The 21,680-nt window shown below is 42.1% G+C and overlaps 2 protein-coding genes across 2 annotated transcripts; both read left to right on the top strand.

Moving 5' to 3' along the window:
• The first annotated feature begins 1,547 nt into the window (after positions 1–1,547).
• Positions 1,548–12,332, top strand: get4 (guided entry of tail-anchored proteins factor 4). The gene is made up of 9 exons (XM_034134852.1): positions 1,548–1,728; positions 3,257–3,335; positions 4,339–4,420; positions 4,528–4,677; positions 6,195–6,333; positions 7,664–7,804; positions 8,510–8,585; positions 10,836–10,908; positions 11,432–12,332. Exons 1-9 carry the CDS (start codon positions 1,589–1,591, stop codon positions 11,521–11,523), a joined length of 972 nt encoding a protein of 323 aa, XP_033990743.1. The 5' UTR covers positions 1,548–1,588; the 3' UTR covers positions 11,524–12,332.
• A 4,235-nt stretch (positions 12,333–16,567) lies between these two features.
• LOC117486387 (tripartite motif-containing protein 16-like) lies at positions 16,568–19,307 on the top strand. Its single transcript, XM_034134809.1, has one exon. It carries the CDS (start codon positions 16,789–16,791, stop codon positions 18,448–18,450), a length of 1,662 nt encoding a protein of 553 aa, XP_033990700.1. The 5' UTR covers positions 16,568–16,788; the 3' UTR covers positions 18,451–19,307.
• The last annotated feature ends 2,373 nt before the right edge of the window (positions 19,308–21,680 follow it).

Here is a 21,680-nt window from a genome sequence, read left to right as displayed (position 1 = left end):
TGGAAAATAAAGATGATAGAGTCATAAAGTACATAATAACCAGACCGCAATGATGTATTTTATTTAAAATCAGATTACGTTCAGACCCTCACAGATCCTCTGTCAGAAAGCAGCACGGCCAAAACACTGAGGGCACGAGATAAGTTTGTGGAAGGCTGACAGGCAGGTAGGCCATCCAGTTATTTTAGCCGGGCCGGCTAAGATGATTGGTGCTTTTTACAGCGCCACGGCTTCCACAGATGAATTTTTATGTATTTATTGTCAAAGCATTTAATGTATTCATTGCTATCGGGATGTTAAGAGCATTCCATGGAATATAACAAAAAGTGTTTCTGAAGTGAATTACCTACCCCACCTTTAAATGATTTTGTATTAAGTAATGAAATTGCCAATAGTCTTCATCAGTGTCAAAAATATTTTGATTCGAGTTGTGAATCCAGCAAAAGGTTGGTTTTGTTTGTCTACAAGCAGCATGATTGTGAAACTTGCCGTAAATCTTTTTCTTGGGCCCTTGCCACAAACTCACACTTGTGCACACACACTTGTGAAGATACGGAAGATACACACAATCTCTTCAGACCAGTGCAAAGAAGTCAATGTCGCAATGAGAGGCTCATCTTGCGACTTCTGCAAAACAGCCTTAAATCCTGAGTTATATTTATTGCATTGCCTTCAGGACAGGATATTGTGTAATTTTTTTACGAGATTTTTAAGGGCATGAACTGACTCGCTGAACACATATTTCCCTGAACCTAAGGCAGAGCAGAGGTAGAGACAACTTGAATGAACCTCATAAAACCGTGATCATGACCAGTATTGCGATGTTCAACTAACCACCAAGTAGTTTTATTAAGAAGTTAATTGGTAGTACTCAGATCTTGTTCTTGAGTAAAAGTACCCGAGTGTAGGAATACTCTGTTACAGTAAAAGTCCTGCAATCAAAATGTTATGTTGTGCGCGGAGAACTGCGAGGAGAACTGCGCACAAGCCGAGCTCATAAGCCGAGGCCCCCTGCGCGAGGCCCCCTGCGCAATGTGAGGCCCCATGCAGCCTGCATGAACGGCCTGTAGGGAAGGACGGCCCTGCCCATGCTGCCTTCATGGTGTGACAGGGTTTCTTGGACTGAGGTCGTGTTGTTCACTATTTTATAACAAATGTTTTTATGCAAGAAGAACTTATATAAACATCATATATTTTGTAGAGGGGTAGACATATAATGTAATACAACAAATTACATTAAATAAACAAAGATGTTATGTACACAATTATTTTTGATTGCATTTGTATTCATATTGTTTTAATTCTTGGTAAACATGTCTTTTAATGAATATGACCTTTCCCTAAAATAAAAAAATGAACTGTACAAATACAAAAAAAACTGCATCTGTACTACCACCTTTGAAGTATAAATTATTCTATCCTGGAGTTGTACTTTTTCCAAGTTTGTATTTTTAATTATCAGTTTGTTATTTTTGGTGTTCACTATTTCCCGACCACAAATAACCACAACACGCCGGCTACGGAAAGCGAGGAGGGTCCGTTTTATTAAAAGCTTTTCCGCTTCCCCACACTGTCAACATTTGCAGCGATGTCGGAGCCGGAGTCTCTGCGGGGCTCCAGTGCCAGAAACCGTGGAGGAGTACAGAGGGTGGAAGGAAAACTGAGAGCCAGCGTAGAAAAGGGGGATTACTATGAAGCACACCAGATGTACAGGACTTTATTTTTTAGGTAAGAATTACGTTTTGTATGTGCAGTTGTAACTGTCAGTTGGCTTTTCAGGGCCTGCCTGTTCCAGATCCTTCCACTGTCAACCTTGCTGGTGCGCCTGTCGGTTCGTGATTGGTTGAATCCCACCGCGGACCCACCTACTCTCGTTGGACCGACTGTTTGTGTGGACAAGCTGTGCTGTCAATCAAAAATCCACAAAATGGGAATGCTAGTAGCGAGCTAGCTACGTGTTTTAGCAACACATAAATGGCCAAAACCGAGTTAGCTAGACTGCTAAAACAAGACAGTCAGAGGTTCTGTGTGTTTGGGTTATTAGAAAACATACTTTACATGTATATCAAGAGAACATAACCGTTTTAGTTTTCTTATTTAGGCTGTCCAGCTGTGTTAGCATGTAGCCATGTAGCCACCTTATGCACCACCGCAGTCTGAGCTAAGAGGTGCTAGACATAAATCTTTATAAAAATAAACCACAATATAATAAATCATGATCCCTCTCGGTAAGATAAAGGAAGACTAAACTAATAAATACGCCAAAAACTATAACTATAAAACGATATTAAAATATAGATTAAAAGACCATTTAAAAACTTGTTTTTTTTCTACTGTTTACCTAATGTATTTATTCTGTACAGCTAGTTATTCAACATATTTATTGTCATATATATATAAAGTATAATTGGGCAGTTGCACAGAACAGTGAATTACTTTACGTTCAGCTCTCCACACCTTAATATTAAGAAACGATACATAGACAAACATATAAGATAAAAACTAGCATAATACATTTAAAAAATATAAGCTGAAATGCATGTTCTGTCTCAGAATACATTTGTTTCATTTACGGTCAACTTGTATATATTTGAAATGTCAGTTTTATTTTCTATTTTGAGATGTGCAATGCCTAACATGCTGCTGGGCTGAAAAAGTCTATATATCTTATCTTATTACGATCTCATGACAGCTGGACACTGTTGTAGGATAGGTCTTGTCAAAACCCAGTGTCTGCCTATTTCCATTAATTAAAGAACATTCACACACGCACATAGATATTTACTTCATTAAAGTATAGAAGCATAGCAGTTTGTCTTAGTACATGTATAAGTAATGCTGCCAAACTGATATCCACCTGGAGCATAGTAAACTAAATAAGGTGATCTGTTCTGAATTAAATTCAATCCAAACATATCCCTCACCATATCAAATAGTGAGTGTGTTCCCTTCTGCTGGTCATTGTCCTTCCCTTGACCAACAGTTACAATTGCAATATTATCTCCTGTAAATCATCTCCTAAATGTAAGCTGGTTCGTCTAAAAAAAAAAATGCTTCAATTGGCCCAACAAGTTGTTGTACTTATTTGCAAAGTTCACAATGACACCATGTTTTGTTCCTCAAGCTAAACCCACAGCATGGGTCTTATCTTTCACCCCCATGCGGGAAAGTTCTTGAGTGATGCAAACTAAGCGTGTGACTGTTTCGAAAAGCAGATATAAGATAATATCAGCTTGTTGTGCTTTCCCTTCATCAGGTACATGTCACAGGCAAAACATGCTGAGGCCAGGGAGCTGATGTACAATGGAGCTCTACTCTTCTTCAGCCATAACCAGGTACATTTAGATTTTACATTCAATTAGCCGGCCACAACAGGTTTGTTTCAACCTGTTTCAAGTGTAGAATAGTGTGCCCATGTTCGTGGACACGCCCCCTGATAGGTTGATGAAAATGTTATGTTTCAAAGTTTGTTGGTCCACTGTTTTTACTATCTGCTTTAGTTGGACTTTAATACCAGAGTAGGCATATCAGATTATTACTGGTGACACTTTATATAGAGTTTGTTTGGAGACCCATTGCACTAATGCCACACACCAGTGTTTCCGCCAGACCAGGGCTGAGAGCGGGAGGGGTGACGTCACGTTGTGTCACGTGACTTGAATTTTGAATTGAGCTGTCTCTTTTATAGATACTATCTCTTTACGTATTAGTGATGGGAATTCCGGCTCTTTTTAGTGAGCCGGATCATTTGGCTCGGCTCACTAAGAAGACCCGGCTCTTTCGGCTCCTAAACGGCTCTTCATGTTCCCACAGTTTACCACGGAGCCTCAGTTTCGCCGCTGCGAGGCTCCGGCGCTCGCAGTTCACGCGCGTGCTCCACTAGCACCTCCCGTCAAGGCTCGCCGGCAGTACACTTTCCGTCACAGGAACACGCTTTGCTGGCGGCGAAAAGAATCCCACCAGACTCCTTTGCCCCTCCAACAGAGGGATGTCCTTGTCCTTTTTCCTTTTCGTCATTTCAAGCGATAAAAACTCTCGATCTTCTCTCGAATTATTATTTTTTTGGACACCCTCGGCTCAAGTTCAGGGCGTCCCGAGCTGAATAAGGGCGTCAAATGACGGCAAGACGCCCCCCTGGCAGAAACGCTGACACACACACCGTTTCAGATGTTATGCCTTAATCAAATCTATTGTTACTGTGGATGTAAAGATAGTGATACATTCATAATGGAAAGATGTATTAAGCTTCTTCTCCTGTCCCCTCTGGCTCTTGTGCAAACTTTATTAAATTCTTTGTAAAATGTGGAATTAAAGATGCCCTTACTTGTGTTTCTCCAGCAAAACAGCGCAGCAGACCTGTCCATGCTGGTGCTCGAGGTGTTTGAGAAATCTGAGGTAAAAGTTGAAGATGAACTATTAGGTAAGTGGCAGCCTTGAACTTTTTTTAAAGATTTCAAATACACCGAAAATAATCCCTTTGCTTCGAGATGTTTACGGTGAGATTTTTGTTATGCGTGTGTTGAGCAGAATGCCTGGCGAAGCTGTTCAGCCGGATGGAGCCGAACTCTCCGGAGAGGGTAGCGTTTGTGTCCAGAGCCTTGAAATGGTCCACAGGAGGGCCCGGCAAACTGGGACACCCAAAACTACACCAGCTGCTGGCTGTCACCCTGTGGAAAGGTAACACATGGATCAGCAACTTGACCCAGTGTACAGGGTTATAACTCATGTTTGACACGAGTCGTCATACATTTTGAACTAAACGGTATACAATAGATTCAAAGGTTTTATTGTCAAAGCTACAGTGTAGAAATGGCAATAAAATTCTTCTGACCTGAGCTCCTCCAACAATGCAACATATATGATAAAATACAAAATAAAAAGTAGCGCAAAAAGTCTATATACTGTAGGCCGCAAGTTGACTAAAGCTAACCCAATCAAACACTCAATCTACCGCCACACTACATTGATTTAACCCTTAGATGCCCTTAGAGTGACTGGACCCTACACTCTTCCATAAGTGGGTCAAAAAGGACCCGTATTAGAATAATGTGTTTTTATGCCATTTTTGTCGTTTTGGTTAAGAAAAATCACTTGTATTATATTTTGGTTCACACTAGAAATATTTAATATTTAATTTTTCACTATTTATAATTTTATAATTCTTTTTTAAATTTTGAAAAAAACCGTTTTGAACATATCGATGCAAAGATCTCCGCTATTCTGAGACCCTCACAGTATTCCAGTCCCTTTTCAAAACTCATCTCTTCTCTTGTCTACTCATAGCCCACCCCCCCCATCAATCCATGCCGGTTGATCAAGTTTGATAGTCCTATACCCCCCACCCTAACCTTTCCTTATATTGTAAAGCGATTTTGAGTCCTTGAAAAGCCCTATACAAATATAATGTATTATTATTATTATTATTATTATTATTATTATTATTATTATTATACTGACAGGTATCAGATCTTGCTGTGTAAAATAATCTTCCTGAGAGGTGTCACTTGTGTAGTCTGTGTGGTCCACAGTGAATGTATTCCTGACAGCAACAGGTGATAAGAATCAAAGGTTCCCATAGGATCCCATAGGAAATGCATGCGGGTCATTTTTGACCCACTTATGGAAGCTTGGGGTAGAAATACAAAAACTACAATTTCTTAAAATGTATAAAATGTCAATTTAAAATGTGAATGGCATGATATCCAAAACATGTTTTTTGAGGAATAGCTGGAATATGAAATGATAACAAAAATGTAATTACAAAGATACTTCAAGAAAACCACCTCACCGGGTCAAAAAAGACCCACTTGTACATCTAAGGGTTAAAGATGATCGATTCATTTGTATCAATTACTTTTTAAAATCGAAATAAACCAAGCTTCACATCGGCTTTTATAAGATCCACCACACAGCACTTATTTGAAGAGAAATGCATCACTTTTAGAACAAGTTCACATGTAAATTGTAATTATTTCCTACTTCATAAAAAAAGAATATGGATGACTGATGTGTCGATGACAAATGAATCACAGCACACGTGTCCAAACTTCCTCCCAAATTACCATCTGACTGCTTTCTCACGAGCTATGTAGCATTTTAAAAGACTATTTCTTCCGGGGTGTTTGTGCTGCTCATAATTCAGCACCATTAAAAGGGAATCACTGTTTAAATATTTAATAACTTTGTTTCTTCAGAACAAAACTACAGTGAGTCTCGTTACCACTTCCTGCACTCGACTGACGGTGAGGGCTGCGCACAGATGCTGGTCGAGTATTCAGCGTCACGAGGCTTCCGCAGCGAGGTCGACATGTTTGTGGCGCAGGCCGTCCTACAGTGAGTGAAACGCCAATATTCCTTACTTTATATTCTCGTATTTTAAAGGTCACCTATTATGCAAAATCCACTTCTTCATGTCTCTTCTACATCAACATGTGTCCCCTCTTCTTCATGTCTCTTCTACATCAACATGTGTCCCCTCTTCTTCATGTCTCTTCTACATCAACATGTGTCCCCTCTTCTTCATGTCTCTTCTACATCAACATGTGTCCCCTCTTCTTCGTGTCTCTTCTACATCAACATGTGTCCCCTCTTCTTCATGTCTCTTCTACATCAACATGTGTCCCCTCTTCTTCATGTCTCTTCTACATCAACATGTGTCCCCTCTTCTTCATGTCTCTTCTACATCAACATGTGTCCCCTCTTCTTCATGTCTCTTCTACATCAACATGTGTCCCCTCTTCTTCATGTCTCTTCTACATCAACATGTGTCCCCTCTTCTTCATGTCTCTTCTACATCAACATGTGTCCCCTCTTCTTCATGTCTCTTCTACATCAACATGTGTCCCCTCTTCTTCATGTCTCTTCTACATCAACATGTGTCCCCTCTGTGTAAAGAGACTCTGAAAGTTTCAGGAACAAAGATTCTCTCTCTTTCTGTCCTGATCCATTTATATAAAAACCTGTCTGAAAATGAGCTGATCAGATTTTGGCCACTTTATGATGTCATAACAATGTGTTGGCTTGTGTAACCATTAGCCAATCAGCAACCAAGGTACCCCCCCCACCTTATCACCTGAATCTCCTCCTAGAGCACCATTGAGTTCTTTGTAACCAAATCTCTCTCAGAGGGGCGTGGGGAGGGGCTCCTTATTTTCATCTAAAGTAACAGACAGAGAATCAGCACTTTGGAAACAGGGCTGAAACAGAGGGGATTATGGGATGCTGCAATGGTCTGTTTGGTGTTTCAGCCAATCAGAGACAGGCTCTGTATATATCTGAGACCTAGAATATATTGATGAAAAACAGTATAATAGGGGGCTTTTAAAAGCGAATGCCTTGACCATTTAATCAAACAAAAAGACCGTGTATATTCGAAATGAGTGCAGGAATAATCCTTACTATCAAAGAAAGCAATCAAAGGTGTTGTTGGATTGAGGGTGTGGTATTGTGGAGATAGTAGTATTGTTGATGCATCCTCCTCCAGTATATGTGTCATATCCATTTCTGTCTGTCAGCATTTTCTGTAAAGCGTTTGATCTCTTAGTTTCTGTTCCTTCTTCCTCCGTGTCCCACTTTCTGAATCATTTTCTCTCCCATCTTCTCCCTTTATCTTCCCTCTCCCTCCCTTTTCTATTCCCGTCTCCTCTGATCCTCCTTGCTGCAGGTTCCTCTGCTTAAAGAACAAAAGCGGTGCTTCCGTGGTGTTCAGCACATACACAGAGAAACACCCGTCCATAGAGAAGGGCCCTCCCTTCGTCCAGCCCCTACTAAACTTTATCTGGTTTCTGCTGCTGGCAGTGGATGGGTGAGTCCTATGTGTTGCATTCACACTCACAAAAAGCTGTTTAGATATATTGTATTTACTCAATTCAATGTACCATTACTCTTACTCTGTTGTACATGTGTGCAGATTCCTCAGCAGTGAGCTCTGGGCATGTTATAAGCTAATTAAGATAGCATTAGCTGACTTCCTCCTGCAGCATTCATCTCATTTGAAAACAAAGCAAGGCGTGGTTCCTGCAGATCCTTAAAAAAGCTTTATTGGATTTATTTAAATGCATCAATTCATCTCTGGTGTTAAAATGTCTTCAATATTTCAAAAGTCTTAAAAGAGATTTTATAAATCTTTTTAAAAACTTAATATTGCAATTTTAAATCACAGAAAGCAATTGGTTACGTCTTTTTTTAATTTATTATTTTGAATAATTTAACAAATGCCTCTTGCCTTAACAGTCAGAATTATAAGGGAAGTGCACATTTAATAAAAAAAAACATGTCTGAAAGTGGAAGCAGGCAGTGTATACGAGGCGCAGTGTATTTTGAGCAGGAAGCATTTCAAAGTTGGCATCATAAATGTAGTCTTTTCCTTACATCTTGTTTAAAGGTGGCATTAAAATCATCAAAACTAACCCGCCTTGAGCTGTATAGACTACTTTTTAAGAGCAGTCAAATGTTTGTGTTTGAAAAATATCTTGAGGGTAATAATGCATTGTTCTCTTTGTTTCTTCAGGGGTAAATTAACAGTTTTCACAGTGTTATGTGAGCAATATCAACCTTCCCTGAAGAGGGACCCCATGTATAATGAGGTGAGTGTTGACGCTCACTTGTTCATACTCTAAAGCAGGGCTATTCAATTAGTTTGGAATGGGGCCGGTTGATGAAAATGATCCAAAGCAAGGGGCTGGGAAAAAGATGGCTTGAAATATGAGCAATCATATTAAGAGCTTCAGATACAGTAAATACTACAACAGCATAGTGGAGTGCATATATTGTGTTTAATTAAATCAAACAACATAGCCCCAAGGCCTTTATAGATCTAAATGGCAAGTTCAGAACTCAGTAGGCCTACATGTGAAGATCAACATCATTTAATTTGATTTCATTTAGGTGAAATGATCTAATCATTCACGCAGAGATGCAATAAATGACAGGAGTTGTCACTACAGTAGCTAGTAGGTTGGTTGTCACTACAGTAGCTAGTAGGTGGGTTGTCACTACAGCTAGTAGGTGGGTTGTCACTATTGTCACTACAGTAGCTAGTAGGTGGGTTGTCACTACAGCTAGTAGGTGGGTTGTCACTATTGTCACTACAGTAGCTAGTAGGTGGGTTGTCACTACAGTAGCTAGTAGGTGGGTTGTCACTATTGTCACTACAGTAGCTAGTAGGTGGGTTGTCACTATTGTCACTACAGTAGCTAGTAGGTGGGTTGTCACTACAGTAGCTAGTAGGTGGGTTGTCACTACAGTAGCTAGTAGGTGGGTTGTCACTACAGTAGCTAGTAGGTGGGTTGTCACTACAGCTAGTAGGTGGGTTGTCACTACAGTAGCTAGTAGGTGAGTTGTCACTAAAGTAGCTAGCAGGTGGGTTGTCACTACAGTAGCTAGTAGGTGGGTTGTCACTACAGTAGCTAGTAGGTGAGTTGTCACTAAAGTAGCTAGCAGGTGGGTTGTCACTACAGTAGCTAGTAAGTGGGTTGTCACTACAGTAGCTAGTAGGTGGGTTGTCACTACAGTAGCTAGTAGGTGGGTTGTCACTACAGTAGCTAGTAGGTGGGTTGTCACTACAGTAGCTAGTAGGTGGGTTGTCACTACAGTAGCTAGTCGGTGAGTTGTCACTACAGTAGCTAGTAGGTGGGTTGTCACTACAGTAGCTAGTAGGTGGGTTGTCACTAAAGTAGCTAGTAGGTGGGTTGTCACTACAGTAGCTAGTAGGTGGGTTGTCACTACAGTAGGTGGGTTGTCACTACAGTAGCCAGTAGGTGGGTTGTCACTACAGTAGCTAGTAGGTGGGTTGTCACTACAGTAGCTAGTAGGTGGGTTGTCACTACAGTAGCTAGTAGGTGGGTTGTCACTAAAGTAGCTAGTAGGTGGGTTGTCACTACAGTAGCTAGTAGGTGGGTTGTCACTACAGTAGCTAGTAGGTGGGTTGTCACTAAAGTAGCTAGTAGGTGAGTTGTCACTACAGTAGCTAGTAGGTGAGTTGTCACTACAGTAGCTAGTAGGTGGGTTGTCACTACAGTAGCTAGTAGGTGGATTGTCACTAAAGTAGCTAGTAGGTGAGTTGTCACTACAGTAGCTAGTAGGTGGGTTGTCACTACAGTAGCTAGTAGGTGGGTTGTCACTACAGTAGCTAGTAGGTGGGTTGTCACTAAAGTAGCTAGTAGGTGGGTTGTCACTACAGTAGCTAGCAGGTGGGTTGTCACTACAGTAGCTAGCAGGTGGGTTGTCACTACAGTAGCTAGTAGGTGGGTTGTCACTACAGTAGCTAGCAGGTGGGTTGTCACTACAGTAGCTAGTAGGTGGGTTGTCACTAAAGTAGCTAGTAGGTGAGTTGTCACTACAGTAGCTAGTAGGTGGGTTGTCACTACAGTAGCTAGTAGGTGGGTTGTCACTACAGTAGCTAGTAGGTGGGTTGTCACTAAAGTAGCTAGTAGGTGGGTTGTCACTAAAGTAGCTAGTAGGTGAGTTGTCACTACAGTAGCTAGCAGGTGGGTTCGAAACCCGAGCCCGCCGAAGTTTTCAGGCAATGTCTTCCCCTCTATCTCTCAATGTAACACCCTCTCTGGAATAAAGGCACTCTGGCCCAAAAAAATAAAAATGTTGATTACTTTTTAACATTATACTCAGAGGGCCAGTAAATATCACCCCGGGGCCGGATTTGGACCGCGGGCCACCAATTGAATAGCCCTGCTCTAAATCATATCATAAATATCCCTAAATATATGTATGATCGTTAGATTTCAGTCCTGGTTAACATGTGTTCGGCTGTTTTTTGTTTGACTCACCATCCTGTCCCTCTGTGCTCCTCTCCCTCTGGATCTCTGATGGCTCCTCAGTATCTCGACAGAATAGGACAGGTTTTCTTTGGCGTTCCTCCCAAACAGTCCCCATCATACGGAGGACTGCTAGGTGAGTGGAAACAGACACTTTAAAGCAAATGTTTGGGATTATTTACACACAAGATCCTGTCATCTCAGTACCAGCGATAGGCTTTATGTTACTTTTTCACCCCGACCATCCTAAGTCTCATAAATAAACTGTGTCAAGAGAGGAAGCATTTCAGTTATTAAATAGTACATGATCTGAATTCAAGTATTCCTGTTTCACCAAACTAAACACACGCTCCAACACATCTCTAAGCTGGTCGACCAATCACAACAGAGCCGGCCAGCTAACAATCAGAAATATAAAGAGCTTTTTGAACATTAAAGCATGGAGACATGTCACAGTAGAGACACTACATACTGATATACACCTGAACATCAGCAGGAGAGGACTCTTTAAAGTAGAGACACTACATACTGATATACACCTGAACATCAGCAGGAGAGGACTCTTTAAAAATATAATGATATTCAAACTTATTTTTAGAAATCTCCACAAGAAGCAGTATTATATGCACAGACTGACGCTCGCTGTGATTGGTCCTCAGGAAACCTGCTGAACAGCCTGATGGGGTCGGGGGAGGAGGAGGACGGAGCGGAGGAGGCGCTGGAGGACAGCAGCCCCATCGAGCTGGACTGATCCTGCACCCATACAAAGAGAACAAACGAACACACACACACACAAACACACACACACACAGAAAGAGGAACGCCGCCTCCTTCCTTCACCTCCACCTCGAGGGGGCCGGTTTCCAGAGGCGTGCTGATTCCAAAAAAAAACTTCCCCCCCCCCCATCCAGTCTTAAAACCAGACAGACTGCGCCAAACTGCAAACTCTTCACCTGTTCAATTATTCTAAGATTATATTATTTAACCATTAATTTTGTTGTTGGTTTGGGACTGTCTGTTTAGGGTGTTTTTGATTTTTGATTTTTAATGATAACAAACTTCCCGTTTCTCCGGGGAATCTCGCTCCGTAGAGATGGGAATGACCCGAGGAGATAATTATAAAAGGGTTTAGTAAACTCACTACAGTTCTTATTCAACACAGCTCGGTGTTGCTGCCGTCTTTCAGCACCTTTTTGTTCCGTTAAAAACTTTTAGTAGTTTATACAATTATACTCAATGTAGTCAATACCATCTTTGTTTCACATCTTTTTGCAACCATGGACACAACAAAGCTATTGTAAGAGGTCATCTTCCAAAACAAACACTTTCTGCTTTTCTTATACTATTTGTATTTAAGTGAGTTACTGCAAACATACAGCTGTTTAGCTCCTTCTTCTCACTGTGCACTCGCTGAACTGCTGAGAGGAATCATGTGGAAACAAATCTAACTTTGTCTTTTATTTTTAATGAAAAACTGTCTGAGGCACTGAGTGTGTGTTTGGCTCTGGGTGCCTGTCTACATGTCGCTGTGAAAAATAAAAAGCTGGGGTTACCTACCAAGTTTGTAAAGTGATCTTTTATTAGAGGAGCTGTGAAAACACGTCTGTTGGAGTGAATCTTATTTCAGGGTGTCCGCGGGGTCTTAAAAAGTATTACAAGTTGATCAATACATTTAGCGAAAATTAAGGCTATTAAAAAGTATTAAACTGCATTTTCCAAGGTATTACATTTTGTAGCTTGTTTTCAATAAGTATATAAATTGTCCAAAGAGGTTGTATTCTACAGTCTGCCTGAATGTAATCATTGTTTAGGTGTGATTCTGTGTAGTTTATTTATGGCATCCCGTTGGATTTGACGTCATCTGAACAGGACATCGCGCGCTCACTGCTTGATAGCGCGCGAAGCTCCGTTTACGCCGGTTGTTAAACAACATCGTTATGGGGAAATGCAAGTTTGTGTCCAAATGGTTGGAAGACAGTGGCGGACTGGCCATCGGGACGTTCGGTACTAATCCCGAGGGGCCGGTACTGAAGTGGGCCGGTCGGACGATGTGGGCCGGTCGGATAAGTAACTAGCACCCCCCGTTGGCAATTTACTAGTGGTACCGAAGTGAGCCGGTCAAGAGTCCCGGGCTGATTTGTAGTCCCTGTTGGAAGATAAGGAGGAAGGACAATCAATACTGTAGTAAATGTGAGGTATGTGAAGTGTGTCGCCAATGTAACCGGTTAGAACTTGAAGTGGCGATGAGGTCTTAAAAATGTATGGAAAGGGTCTTAAAAAAGGTCTTAAAAGGTATTACATGTGACTTCAGGATTCCTGCATATACCCTGTACTTTACTGTTGCACAATATGTGAACTAGCTGACCATTTCTGTCTCATTTTGTTTATATAAATGCATCAATAGACTCTAAGCGTTCAGCAAGTGCACAATCAGAAGTGGGATTTAAACAAGTTCTGCTGTTAATCAGTGGGAAATCATCAGTCCACGTCTTCTCAGCTTTAGCATTAAATAACAGAACAAAGAATCCCTCACTGTGCTCCAGGTAATCTTTAAAAAGGAGCTGTATATGTGGTCAGATTTTAATACAAGGAACGTCCAGAGGTCTTCCAAAGTAGAGTAACTTTTATTTACTTATGTGTAATAATGTATGGGACTGTAGGACACCAAAAGGTCCAATATGATTAAAAGAAAATGATTGAATTAATTGAAATATTTAAATGAACCGATACAGAATTCAACTATTTTCAATGGAAATCTTATGTAAGGAATTCTTTATTAATTAAAACGGTGGGAAATTAAGTATTGTGTTATGAAAAGTCCCATTTCAAAAGGTTTTCTCACATAAAAAAGCAGGAAATCAATCCGTGAAACCCAAAACATATCACACACGTTTCTATTATTCACTGTTTACTTATTTTCTGCTAACTTAAAGTCAGTTTTGTTTTAATTCTCCTTTAATTATCTGTCGGTAAAAAAAGAAAAAGGGGCGTTTGACCAAAAAGTGAAATGTGTGTCGGACGAAGGTACGTTTTAACCGTTTGTTTTTTAGTTCAAATTGAAACTAAAAAAAGAGCAGAAACGGGTCGTTTTTTTGTTTTTCAATTTTGCCCAAAAACGAAAAAACGAGCTGAATTTTCGTTTTCGTGTCGGTGTCATCGCTGCTGTTTGATTATGTTTTTGATTTCAGAACTGAAGGGGAGTGTTTGCTTTTTGATGATTCACTAATTGAGTAAATAAACGACTGAGGAGTTTGAGAATGTCTTAAAACTAGTATCGTCCTGTCTGATGGGGTGTATTAAAAACATGTGGGGCATGGAGTACAAGGAAAGAAAACTATATACAAAAAACTATTAATATCCAGTTAATAAGATCCATAAAAAGTAACATATTAGCAGATTTCATGAATTATGATCTGGATTCAAATACACATTTTTCTTTTATCGACAAATGCCTGAAGAAGACGCCCTGTTAAATACTTTTAAAACTAATATCACATCATATGCATGGTGCCAGATTATCCTGCAGTACAGTAAACATTTGTTAGTTTCTTTGTTTAAAGTGGACCTATCATGCTATATTTGAATAATATAGTATAGGACCATACCTATATAAGGCATATTTATACTTTTTCTTTTTCAAAATACCAAACAGATCATGCATTTTAGCCATGCCTCATTTTGCTCAATTTGACATTTTTTAGCTCTGTTTTTGCAAGGGCAGATTCAGTGAGAACAGCACCATCTACAGGCCTGGCATATGTACTACAGCGTCTCCAGCGCTTTCGAACGGCAATGGCCGTGGCTGTCTCCTCCTGATTGGTGGAGTTGGCCCAATAGCCGTAGCGCCACCGTCCTGACGTCAGGACAGTGTTCAAATCTGGATCAGTTTTTATCAGATCCGTTGCAGCCCCTTTTTTAGAGATTTGGGTATGGAGAAAAATAGAGAGGGTTGTGTTTTCTGACACTTGGTGAGTTCCCTGGAACACCGGGGACACATATTCATGTATAAAAGACGTACAAAAGTGCATTTTGCATGATAGGTCCCCTTTAATATACATGGCATTTGATTTGAAGCCTTTTAACTTAAAGGTGGGGTAGGTAATTTTGGAGAAACCAGCTCGAGTGCGCTTGAATTTGAAAGTACACAGCCGGAAAAAATCTGCCACTTCCTTCAGACTTCCTTACAGAGCCCCTCCTCCAACACACACGAACGCGCACATGACCAATGAGGGCACGAGATAAGTTTGTGCACAGAGGGAAGGTTGACAGGCAGGTAGGCCATCCAGTTATTTTAGCCGGGCCGGCTCAGATGATTGGTCGTGCTTTTTACAGTACTACTGCTTCCACAGATGACATTTTTTTATGGATTTTTTGTCAAAGCACTTCAGATATTCATTGCTATCGGGATGTTAAGAGCATTCCATGGAATATAACAAAAAGTGTATCTCGAGCCGGTTTCTCAAACTTACCTACCCTACCTTTAATGATAGAAATAGGTAGAATAAAGGAAGTAAAGTAAAAATAACGATAACATTATGACCAATTATCACATTTAAAACAATGATATAGCACCTTTTAGAGCTCCTCTGATACACTTCAAAGGGTTTGACAAGCAATTGATACAAATGTGAAAATAAAATAGATTAAAAACAATAAAAAAAGTCATTCAAAAATACAATAAAATGGAAAATAATGATGATAGAGTCATAAAGTACATAAGAACCAGACCTCAATGATGTATTTTATTTAAAATCAGATTACGTTCAGACCCTCACAGACCCTCTGTCAGAGAGCAGCACGGCCAAAACACTTCACTTAGTCTCTTTGGATCACTTGCTGTCTCCTCTGGGTTCTGGTTCTGGTTCGGGGGTGTAGAACTGGAACGTGACGCAAACAGGGACCCCGGTGAGGGCGGTGCTTAGAGGGATCTTTAGGGTGGGGGCTGCCGTGGAGAAAGGGTGAGGAAACTCTGAAATTGGGGAGGGGGAGGCAGAGGCGTCCACATGTGGAAGGACGTTCAGGAGGTCAGCGCTCTGAGAAACGTCCACAAACAGAGCTATGTTTGCTGGGTCTTCAGGGAGGAGAGAGGGGAGGGGGTCTGTGGAGGTCTGAGGGTCCTCTGAGAGGAGAGGAGGGAAGGAGATGAGGAGATGAGGAAGGGAGTGAGGAAGGAGGTTCAGTCTCCTGGATCACGTTAGGTAGGGGTGTCTCTGTGATGGGGTCCTGTGGGGGGGATCCTGGGAAGGGGACACAGCGGGGGACGTCTCCTTGGAGGAACTCACCTCGATGGACTCTCAGGAATCTGAGGTTTCTTCTTCTCCATTGAGACACATCTGTTGGAGGGTAAAAAGAAAAGATTTAAAAGAAGGTTTCAACCACAAATCATCATTTTGGTGTCAATTAAAGAGGACGTGTAGTTTTCAGGTTCATAGCTAGTGTGAATGCAGAGGATAAGGATTTCTATATAAAAGCCCCCCCCCCCCCCCACACACACAATAATACTACTACTACTACTTCTACTAATACTACTATTACTACTACTACTACTACTACTACTACTACTACTACTACTACTACTATTAAATCAATCAGCTATCTCAGGACATTGAGGCTATACATTTACAGTGGAGGAAACAAGTATTTAACCTCCTTCAGATTTTGTAAGTTTACCAACTTATTTTACAACTAAAAGCTCTTTTCAAATGAAGAGCAGGTTGTAACCGAGGCTCTCTGTCGGTCAGAGTCTGAGCGCTGCTCCTCGTCCTGAATGACTCAGAGTTTGATAAGCCCTCCCTCTTCTTCCTGCTCTCAGACACAGCCAGCTCCACTCTGTGTGTCCTGGTTCCTCCCCTTCAGATCCACACTGAGGAGGAGGGGTGTAACCAACATGTGGGTAAAGAACAAGAGCTGATAGGCCACATTCACCGCCCACACACATCCTGTTCAGATCAGCTGTCACACTAGTTTCAGCTCTCAGGAAGTGAAACTCACACACTCGCTGCTGCTGAGAGGTGAAATGGCGCAGAAAGGAGTTCAGCTGGAGCGGGAAACCTTCTCTTGTTCGATCTGTCTGGATCTACTGAAGGATCCGGTGACTATTCCCTGTGGACACAGCTACTGCATGAAGTGTATTAAAGGCTTCTGGGACGGAGAGGATGAGAAGGAGATCCACAGCTGCCCTCAGTGTAGGCAGAGCTTCACACCGAGGCCTGTCCTGCTGAAGAACACCATGTTAGCAGCTTTAGTGGAGGAGCTGAAGAAGACTGGACCCCCACCTGCTCCTGCTGATCTCTGCTATGCTGGAGCTGAAGATGTGGCCTGTGATGTCTGCACTGGGAGGAAACTGAGAGCCTGTAAGTCCTGTCTGCAGTGTGTGGCCTCTTACTGTGACAAACACCTCCAGCCTCATTATGAATCACCTGTCTTTAAAAAACACAAGCTGGTGGAGCCCTCCAAGAAGCTCCAGGAGAACATCTGCTCTCGTCACGACGAGGTGATGAAGATGTTCTGCCGCACTGATCAGCAGTGTATCTGTTATCTCTGCTCTGTGGACGAACACAAAGGCCACGACACGGTGTCAGCTGCTGCAGAGAGGACTGAGAGGCAGAGAGAGCTGGAGGGGAGTCGACTAAACATCCAGCAGAGAATCCAGGACGGAGAGAAGGAGGTGAAGCTGCTTCAGCAGGAGGTGGAGGCCGTCAATGGCTCTGCTGATAAAGCAGTGGAGGACAGTGAGAAGATGTTCACTGAGCTGATCCGTCTCATGGAGAAGAGAAGCTCTGATGTGAAGCAGCAGGTCAGATCCCAGCAGAAGAGAGAAGTGAGTCGAGTCAAAGAGCTTCAGGAGAAGCTGGAGCAGGAGATCTCTGAGCTGAAGAGGAGAGACGCTGAGCTGAAGCTGCTGTCTCACACAGAGGATCACAACCAGTTTCTGCACAGCTACCCCTCACTGTCAGCCCTCAGTGAACCTACACACTCCTCCAGCATCAACATCCGTCCTCTGAGCTACTTTGAGGACGTGACGGCGGCCCTGTCAGCAGTCAGAGACAAACTACAGGACGTCCTGAGAGAGGAATGGACAAACGTCTCACCGACTGAGGTGGAGGTTTTACTGTCAGCAGCAGAGCCCACCACCAGAGCTGGGTTCTTACAATATTCACAGGAGATCACTCTGGATCCAAACACAGCAGAGACACATCTGTTATTATCTGAGGGGAGCAGAAAAGCAACACTCATGAAACAACCACAGTCTTATTCTAGTCACCCAGACAGATTCATTGGATGGTATCAGGTCCTGAGTAGAGAGAGTCTGACTGGACGTTGTTACTGGGAGGTGGAGTGGAGAGGGGGAGCAGTTCGTGTAGCAGTCGCATACAAGAATATCAGCAGAGCAGGGGGAAGTCGATTTGGATACAATGACAAATCTTGGTCCTTAGATTGTAAACTAAACAGTTATTCATTTTGTTACAACAGTATCACCACTCCCGTCTCAGGTCCTCTGTCCTCCAGAGTAGGAGTGTACCTGGATCACAGAGCAGGTATTCTGTCCTTCTACAGCGTCTCTGAAACCATGACTCTCCTCCACAGAGTGCAGACCACATTCACTCAGCCGCTACATGCTGGAGTTCGGCCTTATCAGAGTTATGGAGACACTGCTGAGTTTTGTAAACTGAAATAGCCTGAAGTCATTGGAGGAACTCTTCTACTTCTTAAACTCACCGTGTGTCCATCAGAGCTGATTGTTCATGTCTTCACTGTGCAGAGATCAGCTGTCAATCAAACATGATGGGATGTGCTTCAACATCTCCTCATGAGTTGTTCTGTAAAGGTTGGACTTTCTTCCGGCTCCTTCCTGTGTCTGTGTAGCCATGGAGGCTGTCACTGCTCAGGAGGATCCTTGTTCACCTGAACTGATATGTAAACTTTGCTCTAAATATGTGTTGGATATTTCTTTTGATTCATGTTGTTGTTTCTCTTGTAATGCACGAGTCTTCAGAGAGAAAGCAGCAGAGCTTCTTTTATTCTACACATTTTATTCTGCCCACTTTCTAAAACAATAGAGGCATTTATAATCACATGTATTATTTAGACAGATTAAATGTTATTGTTGCCCAAATTAACTACAAATGAGTTCCCAGATGGTTATAACACTTATTTCATCATCACATGTTTATTTAAAATGATATTACTTACTGTCATGATCATAATCAATAAGTACATCATTCATTATTCTCCTGTAAATAGCTTAGAGTCTTTGCTTGGGAAATAAAATGTTATTTTTTTGCAGACTAATTGTTGTTGTTGTTGTTGTCCAAATAGAAAGTGGGTACTCTGATGTTTTATAGAACATAACTTATCATGTTAATAATCAATAAGGAAATCATGTATGACTCTGTTTGAAATAGCTGAGATGAAACACATGGTGTGGATAAAGTGAAACTGATCATGAAATCATTGAACAGACTTTACTGATGGGATGTGTGATCAAATGAAATGTTTGGATCATTAATAAAGGTTTGTCTTTCAAAAACAAAAACAGGATGTTCTTCTTGTGTTATGTCCAAGGTGCCATACGAAGCTGATGGAGAACATGTGGAAGTGATCTGAGACTAAATGAAGCTCAGCGCAAGTTCAACCAGGAAGACCGTCTTTACTCCTTCATTTACTATTTACATGTTACTACTCTCTCTCTCCTCTCAATAAGTGATCGGGGGCGTCACTCTCCAGCTTAACCAATCACTTCGCTCTATTCTCAAGAGCCTATCATAGCGCTCTGCTAACCCTTTTAAATCTGCTCCCCCCTCTGACAGCCGTCATTTCAGGTGACTCGACGCAACCCTCCTCCACCCCTTTTCACCTCCTCTGAATCCAGGGTCAAGCTAAGCCCCTCCCCTTCAGACCGACCCCAACTATCGATTCACCACCACCAGGGTCAAGCTAAGCCCCTCCCCTTCAGACCGACCCCAACTATCCGTTCACCACCACCAGGGTCTAGACCCCGGGGGGTTTCATCTGATCGGTTCTCCCCTCCCAAAGGATACTTCTGCACAACGGGGCCTAATCACCAAAACTCCATCACATTCATTTGTGTATTCCTGGCAATAAATATGTATTCTTATCAAAGCCGTCTCTCCTGATTGAATAACTGAGTTACCTCCTGAAACAAAGCACAGTGTTCATCATCACTCAGTCTGTCCCCTCCCTCATGCTAGTGGAGCCGCGCCACACTAATTGCACCGCATAAGCGCGCCGCATTTTCGGCTCAGTTGAGGCCCCCTCCGCAAGATGAGGCCCCCTCTGCAAGATGAGGCCCCCTCCGCAAGATGAGGCCCCACGCAGTCTGCATGGTCGGCCTGTAGGGAGGGACGGCCCTGCTTATTAGCTGGCCCTAACGTGTGAAGTTATACAAGCATTTGGACCAGTGCTTTTCACAAGTAGACTCTTGCAGGCCAGAGTAGCTGGAGTGATTCAACAACAACACATAGACATCTGAGAAGTGATCAGGATGAACAGATAGAGGAAAAGGAAAAGAGAGTTCACTGAAGAGACCAGGAGGGTCAGAGCAGGAGGAAGAGGAGGAGATGAAGAGACCAGGAGGGTCAGAGCAGGAGGAAGAGGAGGAGATGAAGACATTAGTGAAGAAGAAGAAATGTATGTGAGGAATAAAGATGAAGTGTCAGAAAGAGGGCCAGAGGCAGGGGTCAGGAGGCAGAGGAGACTCCAGCTGGACCACATGGTATGTTTTTATTCTCCATACATATTCCATCACAGCAGCACAATCTAGCAGCTCTTAGTATTGACACATATTGAAATGTGTTGCTGCACAGGTCACCTTTAGCTCTCTGAAGAGATGGGTGATGTCATTTGTGTACTTCATTATAACTAAGTACTTTTACTGTAGGCTACTTCCAGTAAGCAGAGTTCTAGGGTATCGTGAGTATTTTCTGCTGTTTTATACTATATGTTAGTTTGTTGGTCTGAACACCTTGTTTCTCTTGTGCATTAAGAACACTTGTGTTAGGGCATGATTTAACAATAAATAGGTTATATATACAGTATCAAATACCACGTACTGTCCGCCCTCCCATGCCACCCTGGCATGACCTCTTGCCCCCCCTTTGCCACCCCATGTAAAATGTTCTAGAACCGCTACTGAGCGCACTCGAGCTGGTTTCTCCATTCTTACCTACCTTTAAGAGCATTCCATGGAATATAACAAAAAGTGTTTCTGAAGTGAACTACCCACCCCACCTTTAACAGTACACGGTATATTGCTCACTTATGGAAGCCCATTTCTGACAGTGAACGGAAAAAAACAAGTTCCTGTAATCTTTCGCAAAAAATAACGGCTTTTCTCCAAATAATACCACATTTTCTTGAGAAAAAGGATTTAGGACCTCAAAATAATGAGATTGTGGTCTTTAAGGCTGAAATCAAACTCCTTTGTTGAGGATTTTGTTCATTATACTGACTTAAAGGACCTTATAGTTTCATCACATTGCTAGAAACTTCTTAAAGTGGACCTATCATGCTATATTTGAATAATATAGTGTAGGACCATACCTATATAAGGCATATTTATACTTTTTCTTTTTCAAAATACCAAGCAGATCATGCATTTTAGCCATGCCTCATTTCGCTCAAATTGACATTTTTTAGCTCTGTTTTTAGCAAGGGCAGATTCAGTGAGAACAGCACCACCTACAGGCCTGGCATATGTACTACAGCGTCTCCAGCGCTTTCGAACGGCAATGGCCGTGGCTGTCTCCTCCTGATTGGTGGAGTTGGCCCAATAGCCGTAGCGCCACCGTCCTGACGTCAGGACAGTGTTCAAATCTGGATCAGTTTTTATCAGATCCGTTGCAGCCCCTTTTTTAGAGATTTGGGTATGGAGGAAAATAGAGAGGG

The sequence above is a fragment of the Trematomus bernacchii genome, unplaced genomic scaffold (assembly GCF_902827165.1).
Source record: "Trematomus bernacchii unplaced genomic scaffold, fTreBer1.1, whole genome shotgun sequence".
Lineage (NCBI taxonomy): Eukaryota > Metazoa > Chordata > Actinopteri > Perciformes > Nototheniidae > Trematomus > Trematomus bernacchii.
The sequence above is the reverse complement of the archived record's forward strand: the minus strand, read 5'-3'. Positions and strand labels throughout refer to the sequence as shown.